Raw genomic sequence first — 14,562 nt, 5'->3', positions numbered from 1 at the left:
TGGACAGGGGGGGGGGGGGGGGGGTATACCTCAGAGAGGCCATCCCTAAAGATGTAACATGTAAACTGAGACTTAAAATATTTAGGTGACAACCAAAGATACAATGAAGGAAGAGCATTTGAGACAGAAGGTAAACAATACATAAAGGATTTTAGTAACAGAAAAAAAGGCCAGCAGGAGTCAGGGAACCAGATCATGGTTAATTAGCATACTGACTTAACTGGCACTTTTTTTTTTTTTAAAAGAAGATGCTGAGGGTAGGAGTTTATTAATTAATTTATTTATTTTTGCTGTGTGGGGTCTTCATTTCTGTGAGAGGGCTTTCTCTAGTTGTGGCAAGCGGGGGCCACTCTTCATCACGGTGCGCGGGCCTCTCACTATCGCAGCCTCTCTTTTTGCGGAGCACAGGCTCCAGACGCGCAGGCTCAGTAGTTGTGGCTCACGGGCCTAGTTGCTCCACAGCATGTGGGATCCTCCCAGACCAGGGCTCGAACCCGTGTCCCCTGCATTAGCAGGCAGATTCTCAACCACTGCACCACCAGGGAAGCCCTTAACTGGTACTCTTACACCAACCTAAAAGATGGAAAGACAGGGCTTCCCTGGTGGCGCAGTGTTTGAGAGTCCGCCTGCCGATGCAGGGGACACGGGTTTGTGCCCCGGTCCAGGAAGATCCCACATGCCGCAGAGCAGCTGGGCCCCTGAGACTGCGCTCCACAACGGGAGAGGCCACAGCAGTGAGAGGCCCGTGTACTGCAAAAAAAAAAAAAAAGGAAAGACATTCCAAGAGACTGTCAATGGCCACTGAAACCCCAGAAATTTTTGTTTTAATTAGGATCACCGAATTTAATGAATATCCCTTATCCTTAGCATTTATTTCTGTAACATTTTATAATTTTAAAATTGCTTTTTACAACAACTCAATCTTCACAACAACCCTAAGTAGTATATACATATAATACACCATGTTATTACAGACAAGGTTTGTTTTGTTTTTTTTTAATCAAGATTGCAAAGACTAAAGACAAATGTCATATAATTTGCTGGATAAGTGGTAGAATCAGAAAGTGTGTTTTATGGCTGCTAAGTGAATGAAATATTCTTCCTGTGATACCATGCTACCCTTCTCTAGGAGCAATTGTTTTCTTTTAAAACAAAAGTGGTATTTTAAAAACATGATCTTGGGTTGCAAAGATGCTGAAATAAGATTTCATTGATCCCATAAGATTAAGCCTTATACATTTTCCCTTAGGTTCAAACCATTACACCCACTGGGCAGGGGAGACTAGCAAAATCAACTACCTTTTAGTGACGTTAACTATACCTTACAATTTGATAGCAAAATCTTTGGCTATTAAAAATAAAGTAACTTTATCAAAGGCATTCATTCTACAATACTTTTGTAATAATCTGATTTGTGGCTAGAGTAACATATTCTCATCTAAGAGTCACACATTAAGAGGAACACTAAAAAATAGTGCATCCACGATGGATGGTAGAGATTCAGAAAATCATGCAGAATGGTTGGGGAAATGGGGTACTATTTGGCCTAGAGAGCACACATAAGGGAAGAATAAAGACTTAATTATGTGAAGGGTACTTGAATATTAAATCCTCACAAAAAGAGTCCCAAACAGTTTATTTTAGCTTGTTATAAAGATACTCCTAATAAGGTTGTCCACAAATGGTAATGAGTAAATGAAGTAGTCAACTAACTTCCACAGTAAGAAACATCAAAAATCCCTACCTCTATTAATACTTTAAAAGTCATTCTTCGGGTAGAATACTGATAAAGCAGCAATTATCTGAGGAATTGTAATATCAACCCCAGCTCCTAAAAACAGCTTAGAAAAAAACCCACATTGGGACTTCCCTGGTGGTGCAGTAGTTAAGACTCGGCTTCCAGTTCAGGCAGCACGGGTTCAATCCCTGGTTGGGGAACTAAGATCCTGGTGCAGCCAAAAAACCCCCAAATAAACAGAAGAAAACAAACCACATCTATAGAGATTTTCACATAAAAACAAGATTTATATAAAGAAAATTACTAAATCTAGCCTAACAGATGACCTCAGAGACCCAAGATTCTATATAATTACAAAGTACCAGATTTTTAAAATTTAAATTGAAGACAGTAACTCACTACATTACAATGATTATAGTAATTGGAATAATTGGATTGTACGTAAACATACATATACTGCACCACACAAATAATGTAGGATCTTCATATTTCTTAAACTTGTTATACATATTCTAACCATTAAAAATAGTCATTCCAGGGCTTCCCTGTTGGCGCCGTGGTTGAGAGTCCGCCTGCCAATGCAGGGGACACGGGTTCGTGCCCCGGTCTGGGAAGATCCCACATGCGGCAGAGCGGCTGGGCCCATGAGCCATGGCTGCTGAGCCTGTGCGTCCGGAGCTCCGCAACGGGAGAGGCCACAACAGTGAGAGGCCCGCGTACAGCAAAAAAAAAAAAAAAAAACGGCATTCCAGGTTTTTACTGTATTATCTGTATGAATGCTTTGGGTTACTTTATAAAAAATAGTGTACCTATTCAAAACAGTTTAACATACTGAAAAGACCATGAAAAATTTTTGCAGTAAACATAAAGGGTTACTTTTAACAGAAAAGGCACAGAACTGTAAAACTCCTAAGTAAAAGATGGTAGAACTAAGAGTCCTTTTTTCCTATTATAGCCTCTCATATATTATTTTTCTTCTAGCCTCTCATATGAAAAAAAAAAATCCATTTTCAACAAAACATTCACATAAGAAGTGGTCCAGAGAGATATGTCAGATAGCTTATTCTCAGTACCTCAAATGACAGGCTAAATGCAGGTTTCTATTTGGGACTGATAAATCTGGAAATAAAAATGTTTAGGACTGGTGAATGTACCAAAACACACATAGTTATCCTTTGTTCAAGTGATGAATCTGGAGCACAGATGAGCCATGAAAGAAGACTGTCCATTTAGAGACCCAGATCTATATATGGAAATTAGAAAATGGCAAAGGAGACAGAGCTGAGGGAACCAAGCTCAAGATGCTACTTTTAATGTCTGTAAGCAAACCATTGAGTTAAAGGAGAATCCTGGAGAAGCAGAATAACAAAGAAGAGGTAACCATTACCAAACCTGGATACAGAACATGGCAGACTACCCCAACACACTTCCCCACCCTCAAGTATCCCCAAGATGGTTTATATGTGAGTAAATAATGTGTTGATTCAAAGACAAGCAAAAATTCAAAGACTCAGCCTGGAACCTCTTTGAAGAAACTGTAAAACAGAGCAAAGAAACAAACAAGACAGGTGAAGAACATACTTTCAAAAGACCCCCCACCCAGAAAAAAAAATTTGTTTTTAATTTAAAGGAAACAAAAGACTTACACAAACAAACAGAAGAGTTCAGACAAATAGTATTCCATATCCTTGAAGAGATTATAGGAGCTGTTTTTGTTTTTTAAGAGGAAAGTCCTCAAAAAGGTAAAACAAAACACTAGGTTCAAGTACAACATAACAGAAGGAAATGAAAGCAAACTTTTGGCACTTAAGAAACAAAGCAAAACTCTTACAGAAAAGATAACTTAATAATCAATATATAATACCTCAATCCACAAGAAAAGAAAAACATTCAAAGAAAACAACAAAAATATCCCTGAAATAAACATTTGAGTTGGAAGAATGAAAGGTATACCATAGCACAAGAAAGGCTGATGCAGAATAATCAATACTACAGCATACACTCGAAGTTAATAAACTCTAATGAAAAGGAAATTCAGGGACTTCCCTGGTGGCGCAGTGGTTAAGATTCCGCCTGCCAATGCAAGGGACACAGGTTCGAGCCCTAGTCCAGGAAGATCCCACATGCCACGGAGCAACTAAGCCCATGCGCCACAACTACTGAAGCTCGCGCCTAGAGCCCGTGCTCCACAACAAGAGAAGCCACCACAATGAAAAGCCTGTGCACCGTAATGAAAAGTAGCCCCCGCTTGCCACAACTAGAGAAAGCCCGTGCACAGCAACAAAGACCCAACACAGCCAAATAAATAAATTAATTTTTTTTTTAAAGGGAAATTCATAGGGATATTGAGTTTAGGAATAGATGCTGGCAGGAAAAGTTAGTCACCTAAAATGCATGAGGGAGGAGAGAGACAAAGGAAGATAGGCAGCTTTTGGCAACTGACGCTATTGAAAGAATAATGGGGAACAATATTTGCAAAACTAGGGGGAATATATATATCTAGTGATAACTGGACTTCCAATAAAAACAAGAAAGATATTCTCAAGCATGAAAGAACTCAGGTAACGGCACCTGAGTTCCAAATGAAACAAATCTTCTGACAATGATCTATGGTCAAAAAAATGTATGAAAATAAAAGATATTTTCAGGAATATAAAAACTGCAGTAAAAGAACAGGCTGCAAGTACTCAATCCATTTCAATATATAATACATTTTTAATAAGACTAAGCAACTCTTTAAAAAACTTTTTTAAACTGAAGTATAGTTAATTTACAATGTTGTGTTAGTTCCAAGTGTACAGCAAAGTGATTCAGTTACATATATTTATCTTTTTCAGATGCTTTTCTATTGTAGGTTATTATAAGATATTGAGTATAGTTCCCTGTGCTATACAGGTCCTTGTTATTTACCTATTTTATATAATAGTAGGGTGTATTTATTAATCCCGAACTCCTAATTTATCTCCCCCTTCCCTCCACTATCCCCTTTGGTAACCGTGAGTTTGTTTTCGATGTCCGTGAGTCTCTTTCTGTTTCGTAAATTAGTTCATTTGTATCATTTTTGTAGATTCCACAAATAAGTGATTTCATATATTTGTCTTTCTCTTACTTAATATATCTCTAAGTCTATCCATGTTCCTGCAAATGTCATTTTTTCATTCTTTCATTCTTTTTTATGGCTAATATTCCACTGTGTGTACGTACACACACACACACACACACACACACACACACACACAATCTTCTTTATCCATTCATCTCTCAATGGACATTTAGGTTGCTCCCATGTCTTGGGTATTGTAATAGTGCTGCTATGAACACTGGGCATGCATGTATCTTTTCTAATTAAGAGTTTTCTGCCAATATATGCCTTGGAGTGGGATTGCAGGATCATATGGTAACTCTATTTTTAGCTTTTTAAGTAACCTCCATAGTGTTCTCCATAGTGGCTGCACCAATTTACATTCCCACCAGCAGTGTAGGAAGGTTCCTTTTTCTCCACACCCTCTCCAGCATTTAGTATTTGTAGACTTATTTTTAATAATGGCCATTCTGACTGGTGTGAGGTGATACCTCATTGCATAAACTACTCTTTTAATAAAAGTCATTTTATAGATTTGACTTGGGAAATAAACGTTTTACATGGTATCAAGCAAAATTAGATTACTATTAAAAGTACTTTGTAAATATTGAAAATAATATGAAAACGATGAACCCAAACTCCAGTTGGTGGTGTGGCATAACTATTCCAAGAAGAACCATTTTAAATGACTTTAAAACAGTAACTTGATTTAACATCTCTAGTGAGATATACCTTAAAAGCTCCCCCACCAACCCCACCAAAAAATGGTAAACTATTTTCCATAATCACAGTGCTGTTAAGTAGAGTCACAGATAATCTGAGACTCTTGACTGTGGAGTGTGGAATAAAACAAATGACTTTTCATTACTGAAAACGGGAATTTTCTGCACTGGAAGTAAGGAGAGACAGATTTTAGGTAATGAATTGAAATAAAAATCCCTTGGTCCTGAAATTAAACTGGAAGTATTAGTATGAAATCATGGTGTATTTTCTCCTTAGCTTTGTCCACTGAAAGGCCTAATAATGGCCAACTGAGTATCAGTAAACAATACAAGTGTTGAAATAACTTTCTAGGCCCAAAATGGAGTGTTCCTGCCCTTGGTGTAACATCAGCAAACCAAAACTTAGATAACTCTGGAGCCCCCATAAATGTTTCGCTTGACCAGAAACACAGTATATTCAGTCAGCCAATTCCCAAACACCAAGCTGATTCTGGGTGTTCTAACCGCTATCTAACCCCTAACAAGGTTGACTATGTGGTCCCAGCCAATCATATATTTTTCTATTTGTTTTTTCTTTATTCTTTTCTTTTTGGCCGTGCCAGGCAGCATGTGGAATCTTAGTTTCCTGACCAGGGCTCGAACCCGTGCCCCTTGCGTTGGGAGCATGGAGTTTTAACTACTGGACCACCAGCAAAGTGTCTGTTCTTTATTCTTTACCCAATAAAAGGTTCTTGTCTTCTGCCCATTTTGCAGTTCTCTGAAGTAAGACTGTCCACTTCATGAAATGTTAAAGTTTGTTTGTATCACCTAAATGGTCTTAATCATTTATTTACACAAGAGACAGTAATCTCTAAATACCATTTCCCAGTAAAATAAAACCAAGACCTCTTAGAGAAATTGCTAATTTTCCAGGTCTGAAGCAAGAAACATACGAGTCTGGAATATTTCAGTTTCCAAGTTTCTGGAATCACAACAAAGACAACGAATAAGAATATGGTCAAAAGGACTCAGAAGCCAACATGAATAAGTTTACACTGGCCAAAGAGGATAATGGATGAATATCAATAATACGTTCAATGAATTCAAACACATCAAATATGTTAAAAATACATGAGTTCCTAATATTAAAAAACTCATTTATTGGTCATATTTGGAGGATGCTAGGAAACAAGTCATTTTGAAAACCGGCAAATAGAGAGAGAGAATCAAGCCCTTCCTCTATAAACTGTACTTCGGGCAACCAGATAGTTACAGTTGGTAAGGGCAAGTTTCCCTTTACAGAACTATTTCAACTAATAAAAAACGTCTAACAACTAGAATGTCACCACTTTGCAATCCCTAACAAATCAATGAATCCAGGCAATGAACAAAGCCTGCTAAAAATAACAAAAATAGAGATGACTAGACATTATGAACCTCCTAATAAAAGTATACACTACCACCTGTAAAACTGTCCTAAGGGAGAAAAAACCTTAATCTGATTAAGCTCCCAAATTTAATTACCAATTTACAGGAAATACAACAGTAAGAAGAACATGTAAAATACCATGCTGGGAATGTAATCAGCAATATTCAGACTGTGGGTAACTACAGGACAACCTGATTTCTTTAACAAAATAACTGCAAGAAAAATAGAGGGAGAGAAAACCCAGATTTTAAAAGAGATTTAGTAAGGGCCAATGCAACAAACAAACTGGGGAGAGGGGTGGGGGGTGGTTGTAACTCAAGTTAACTTTAAAATTTTTTTTATGAAGCAAACTGAGGAAATGTGAATGTTAACTAGATATTTGATGTTTAAGAATTATTTTGCTGGGGGATGGGGTGTGGGCGAGGATTGGGAGTTTGGGATTAGCAGGTGCAAACTATTATACAGAATGGCTAAACAGCAACATCCTCCTATATAGTACAAGGAACTATATTCAGTGTCCTGTAATAAACCATAATGGAAAAGAATATGAAAAATATACATATGTATAACTGAATCACTCTGCTGTACACCAGAAACACATTGTAAATCAAATATACTTCAATACAATTCTTTTTTAAAGAATTACTGTGTTTTAAAAAAAGATGTGATAGGGCTTCCCTGGCGGCGCAGTGGTTGAGAGCGTGCCTGCTAATGCAGGGGACACGGGTTCAAGCCCTGGTCTGGGAGGATCCCACATGCCGCGGAGCGGCTGGGCCTGTGAGCCAGGACTGCTGAGCCTGCGCATCTGGAGCCTGTGCTCCGCAGCAGGAGAGGCCGCAATAGTGAGAGGCTGTGCACCGCGATGAAGAGCGGCCCCCCGCTCGCCGCAACTAGGGAAAGCCCTCGCACAGAAATGAAGACCCAACACAGCCCAAAGTAAATAAATAAATTTTTTAAAAAAAGATGTGATAACAGTATTGAGGTTAGGTTTATATAAATAGATGAAATTATAACTGGGATCTGCTTTAAAACAACTGAGGACAATGGGTTAGATGAAACAAGATTGGTCATGACTTCAAATGAAGGTAGATGACAGATTCATGGGGGCTATATTATACTACTCGTGTGTGTGAGTAGCATAAATAAATTTTACTTACTTAATTTTAATATAAATTTTACTTACTTAATAAATTTTAATTTTTAACTTTTATATTTTTATAAATGAAATAAATTTGAAATTTTAATAAAACGTTTTAACATTATATTTAGAGACTATCATTTAAAGAACAGTATAAAATATTTTTATAAGCTACTTTTAATGCAAAGACAAAAAATACTCATAAGTGTTAAAAAGCTGAGTAGAAAAGCCAGAGTTGATTTTATTTTTTCTATATTTTACTTACATAATTTCTGTAATAATGACAACAAATATTTTTAAAGAAAAGAACAACTATAGGAGTTACTCTCTAAAGCAGGGGTCCCCAAGCCCTGGGCCTCAAACAAGCAGCCGCACAGCGGGAGGTGAGCGGTGGTGAGCAGTGGGCAAGGAGCAAAGCTTCCTCTGCACTCCCCATCGCTCGCATTACAAGCCTGAACCATCACCATCTCCCTCCCGCATCCCCGCCCATTTTTTCCAGGAAACCCACCACTGGTGCTAAAAAGGTTGGGGACGCTGCTCTAAAGAACATCATAAAATCCTGACTGAGGGGGCAAATTAAAATTTAAACTTGTTTTTTCATCTATAAAATGGTAATACTAACTAGCTCGTTGTTCATGTTTAGGGAACTCATACATCTAATAAATACAATAAACATTCCTTCTTCCTACTAGTCAGTAGGAGAAATAACAAAGGGAACACAATCCTAGCCAACCTATTAGTCTAAGCCCCAAAAAGTATGGCACTAAAATATATTAGGCATCTAAGAAGTGCAATAAGCCTTTATATATCACCAAAGGAAATCAAGACAGAGTCAAGAACTAGAACCCTGCTTCCATCCCAGTTCTAAATTCCTAATCATTCTAAAAGTAAAAGAGAGGGGACTATCTGCAAGGGTAGCACTGAGGACACACTTGTCTAAAGAATATCTGTAACACTGAAAACCTCAGCCATAGGCTGAAACCAAGCATTCTAACATTTACCTTCAAAATTAATTACTTATTCATTTATTCCTTCTTTCATTCCAATTGCATTTGAACACTTACTAAATGTTAGGTTTAAGAGACATAAACTAAAGGATAGTCCCACACCATGAGGTCTTGGGAGTAAGGAAGATGATCAAACCAATTAAAATATAGTATTAAATTGACCAGATCACGCAGAGCCTTGCTGGGGTAAATTCAGACAGTGCCACCATATTTCCCACTTCAAGTTAAAGTTGCAGGTGCCCCAGCAATCAGCTCCTTCAGTGTCTGTCTAAGCTGCAATCATACTACCCAAGGGAACAAGCCCTCCCGAGGGAGCCCTCATACAATAACAACAGGGAATGAAGGCCTAGCCATTTGGGCCCCCTATGGGACAACTCTGATACCCATCCCAGAATTCTCCATGGAGTTGATGAAGATTTCCACTGTAGTTCTCCTCCTGTCCAATTCTGTTTCCAACCAGTCCTCTTTCTCCTACAGGTGTTGAAACCTTATAAATAACCTGCATTCCAAAATGTTTCATATCTGCTTCCAAAAGAACAGCAATAAAGGCCCAGTTTAGGAGTATGAGCTTTAAATTGAGTGGGACAGAGACACACAAAAGATTTTAAAGTGGCAAAGAGACTATTAGATATACATTTTAGAAAGGCCACTCTGACAAAAAGTGGAAGACGTTTTAGTGTAGGGGCTGTCAGGGCATCAAACTTGGGACTAGATGACCTTCCAATCCAGAGTCTCTAATTTCCTTCTACTTCTTTGTCTTCCGTGAACAATTACAAAGAGATTCAACATAGGAATGTTGTGAGTTCCAATCTCACATCTGCCACTTTCAGGCAGAGTACCAGTGGGCAAAAATATTTAATGTCTTTGAACCTTAGTGTAAAATGGAACAATACTACCCACTACCCATCCTGCATGACTGCGACAACAATGTGAGAACTGACATAAAATCACATTAACAATAATGCCTGGAACACTGTAAATGCTTGAATGGTTGCTATGACGAGAGAATTGACCGTACACAGAATTACTGAACTGACAATGTTTAGCATTCTTCACTCAACACTGTAAGATCAATCCATGTTGTTCCACGAAATAGTCTCACTGCTTCTTAGTATACCTTGTTGATGGACACTCAGTTGTTTCCAACTTTGGGCTATCACAATATATGTTTTTTTGATCAATGTATATATGCATTTCTGTTCGTTACACACAGAGAAACAACTGCTGGGTCATAAGTGATATGTTCAACAACTAAAACAGCTTCTGATATGCTAGTATCAATTTTCTTAATCTGCATGGTTATTAATAGCTATGTTCACTTTATGAAAATTCATCTGCACACTTATGATTTATGAATTGTTCGGTATATACATTTTAATTCAATAAAAAGTTGATTAGGAGTTACTCAGTTTTCCTCAGTCTCTCCCATGTATACATGTTATTAAATCTTTGAAAAAAAAGCTCACACACACACAAAAAGAGTATGTGATACACAGCAGATGTTTAAATAGTAGCTGCATGAAACTGTTAGGTCACATTCAGACCAACACAGCTTTCAGAATGAGCCTAAGGAATTAATCCAAATAAAGGAAAAGGAGGGTAAGTCTTCACTGGCAAGGTGGTATTGGATTTGGTTCTTGAAAGAACAGAATTCCAAGTAAGGCATTTAGAACTGGACTTACAGTAGGGCCCTGAAACGTTTTACTGAGGAGCTTTGACTTTGTTCGGTAGTAAGAGGACCACTGAAGGTATTAGAACAATGAACTTAAGCACTATAATTTGTCAAAGCAGCATCAAATGTAATAAACTCCATAAGCATACACACCTGCTTTTTCAATGTACCAGAGAAACAGTGCTACATGTAAAGAAAAAAATCAAACAGAAATATATAATTCTAAGAATTGAGCTTTTCCATTAGAGAGCAGAGCAGAAGAGTTGCCCAAGCTTGAGTTTCTAGGAATCTACCCTACAAACATACTGACAGATATATGCATGCAAGAAATAATCTTGTAACAACACTGTCAATAGCAAAAAAAAAAAAAATTTACATAACCTAAATGTGCATCAATAGCGAAGTAAATTCTATATGATTCACCCATACCATGGTTTACTATGCACCCTTAAAAGAATAAAGCTTTTTGTGTACGGATAAGGAATCATTTCCAGGATAAACTAGTTAACTAAACAAATTAAATAAATCAAGATGCAGAACAGTTTATACTGTATGTCACCATATGAAAAGGGATGGGAAATATTTCCCTATTTTCTATAGGCAAATATCTTTGTAAGGACAGTTAAGAAATAGCTAGTATCAGTTGCCTATGGGTAGGAGAAATGGGTAGCTAGGTTAATATATTATCTAGTTTTTTAAATTAATTTATTTATTTTTGGCTGCACTGGGTCTTTGTTGCTGCACGCGGGCTTTCTCTAGTAGCGGCGAGCGGGGGCTACTCTTCATTGTAGTGTGCGGGCTTCTCATTGTGGTGGCTTCTCTTGTTGTGGACCATGGGCTCTAGGCTCACAGGCTTCAGCCGTTGTGGCACGAGGGCTCAGTAGTTGTGGCTCGCGGGCTTAGCTGTTCTGCGGCATGTGGGATCTTCCTGGACCAGGGCTCAAACCCATGTCCCCTGCACTGGTCAGGGAAGTCCCACTATATTATCTATTTTAAAAATAAAATTAGGGCTTCTCTGGTGGCAGGGGTGTACTTCCCTGGTGGTCCAGTAGGCAAGAATCCACCTTCCAATGCAGGGGACGCGGGTTCAATCCCTGGTCGGGGAACTAAGATCCCACATGCCCTGGGGCAATTAAGCCCACGTGCCACAACTAGAGAGCCCAAGTGCCGCAACTACTGAGCCCATGTGCTCTGGAGCCACAACTAAGACCTGATGCAGCCAAATAAACAATAAAAAATTTAAAAAAGATTGTGGGGGTACAAACTGAAATTTCTCCAAAGATATACAAATAAGCACATGAAAAGATGCTCAGCATCATTAACTCTAAATCAAAACTACAATGAGATACCAGTTCACACCCACTAGAATGGCTAAAAGCAAAGACACACAGTAACAAGTATTAGTGAGGATGAAGAAAAACTAGAGCCTTCATACACTGCTCCTAGAAGTGAAAAGTGATACAGTGTTCTGGAAGACAGTCTAGCTGTTCTTCAGAAAGTCAGAATTACCATATGACCCAGCAATTCCATTTTTTGGTATATATCCTCAAACTTTAAAATAAACATCCACCCAAAACTTGTAAATGAATGTTGACAGCCACAATATTCACAACAGCCAAAAAGTAGAACCAAACCTAAATATCTAAATGCATGCTCGAACATGGATCAACCTTGAAAACTTATGCTAGTGAAAGAAGGCAGAAACAAAAGGCCTCATATGGTATGATTCCATTTATATGAAATGTCCAAAAAGGCAAATCCATGGAAGCACAAAGTAGGTTAGTGGTTACCAGGGGCTGGAGGGAAGAAGAAATGGAAAGCAACTGCTAATGGATTCAGGTGTTTCTTTTAGGGGTGATGAAAACATTCTGGAGTTAGATGGTGACAGCTGAACAACCTTGTGAAAGCTCTCTTTTATATATTAAACTGAAATCACTTGAAATAAGGGGCAAATGTTACTTTTCATGCAACATACCCACAAAAATTTCCAATTTTCTTTTCACTGCATACTCATTCCTTTAATGGTACTTGTTTTCTCACTAGTTTACTTACATGCTGTATTTCCTGCTGGCTGGCTCGGTAGTTTTTCTTGGTTAAATTGTCCACCAGGTAGCTGATTTGAGACAAGGCCAGCGAGAGCGAGTCAAGATTCATTGCTGGTTGGGGCGGAAGCAGGCGGCCGAGCCCGGCGCAAAATCACCATTATTCCCCTTTAGTCACCTCAGAGGCAGGTTAATGCTTTCTTTGTAATTAGCCTATATCTGATGTCTGTACAGTGTCTTCAGTTCTTTACCAGGGGTCTTACTCTGTTCTGAAACATGGCACCTGTTAAAAAAAAAAAAGATATTTTAATTAATGTTTTATTAGGGTTAAAAAGGGTTAAATAACCATCTTTCCATCTTAATACCTGAAATATCACTAAGGATCTTTTTAAAAAAGTAAGATGTCTCAACCACTATTGATAAAAGATGCCAAGTTTTAAAAATTAGGTAGGGCTGGTATAAAAAAGAAAAATCACACACACCCACCCACAAAAAAGTTGTCATTTTAGCAAGATGTCCTATAATATTTGAGGCTTCTACTCTATCAATTTCAATGATAATTTATACTATTCCCTTTGGAAGCCACAGAAAACTGATTAAGTAAAATTAGGGTCTGTGGAAAGAAACACTCATCTGACATTTTCAATCCCTCTTCTCACACTATCTACAACTTATTTATAAGATCCCATTTATTCACCTTACAACTTATATACTGCTTCAGAATCAGACAATAGTTTGGTCTTTAAGTTTTATCTTAGGATATATGTTTTAGATATTTGAACGGCTAGCTTAAAAGTAAGTTAAGGGCTTCAGAACCCAAATTCCTTCCTGCACTAGGAAAATTTAGAAAGGGAAGCTCGAAGCAGCAATATAGCTAAAATGACAGGATGCTTATCATTTTAATTCCAACAACCTGGTGAGTCAGAGGAACATTCTGTATCACAACACAAAAAAACAAACAAAAAACGCCACAAGTGTTTTTAAGAATTCACCAAGTACCACTGCTGAAACAAAAATCTTTGAATCCAAGGAGCTAAGCTTGTCCACAGCTTCATGATCTGAAATCTGCTCATACTTTCATTACCATCAGAACTTACTATGTAAGGTAAAGAAAATTCATGAAGATTAAAAGCCCCTTGGTAAGGGCATTTAAACCTTTATCTTTAATAACTTATTAACAATGTATAAAGACTACACTGTCCCTACATTTTTGTTCTGTTTTGTTCATACAAAGCAAAGATTCTACCTATGCTATCCTTTTCCACATCCTCCCTAAAAAAAAAAGAGTAAGAGAATCTTGGGAATGTGGCAAGGTATTTTTGTTTATTCTAAAGTAATAACATATGAGAAGTTAAAGATAAATTGTGTTTATATCTATCCATTATATGTAACTAAACTTGCTTGCTATAAATTCTTAGAGCAAGCTGTTCCTTCATATTACGATGACAGCATATTTTCTGTATCAGACAATCAAAAATCCAAGTCTGAGAACACACCATAAAACAGAGGACTTATCAGATTGTTAACAACATTATTAACTGGTACCATCTTTTCTGAAACTCAAAGTGGCAATATTGTAAATAGTTTCTTACACTACCCCTGAACCTAAATTCCACAATTAAGACTGTATCCCTCCATGTATATTGCCTCAAGAACTCAAAGGAAACAGAGGTTTTGACGGAAATACTGTGTATCATAGCAAAAAGAAAGTGCAGCAAAAAGTAACTGCTTAACTAAATTATGGTATATCCAA

At 37.7% G+C, this 14,562-nt stretch overlaps 1 protein-coding gene across 8 annotated transcripts in view; it reads right to left on the bottom strand.

Moving 5' to 3' along the window:
* CNOT1 (CCR4-NOT transcription complex subunit 1) overlaps positions 1-14,562 on the bottom strand; it is a 100,302-nt gene that overhangs the window by 59,764 nt on the left and 25,976 nt on the right. For all 8 annotated transcript variants that reach the window (XM_024750552.1, XM_024750555.1, XM_024750554.1 and 5 more), the window contains exon 2: positions 12,820-13,092. In XM_024750552.1, the coding sequence (XP_024606320.1) occupies positions 12,820-12,921 (102 nt within the window). In that variant the 5' untranslated portion in view covers positions 12,922-13,092. The remainder of the gene's footprint in view (positions 1-12,819; positions 13,093-14,562) is intronic.

Source organism: Neophocaena asiaeorientalis, unplaced genomic scaffold (genome assembly GCF_003031525.2).
Source record: "Neophocaena asiaeorientalis asiaeorientalis breed wild unplaced genomic scaffold, Neophocaena_asiaeorientalis_V1.1 scaffold1337, whole genome shotgun sequence".
Lineage (NCBI taxonomy): Eukaryota > Metazoa > Chordata > Mammalia > Artiodactyla > Phocoenidae > Neophocaena > Neophocaena asiaeorientalis.
Note: the sequence above shows the minus strand (reverse complement) of the source record. Positions and strands in the feature narration are given on the sequence as shown.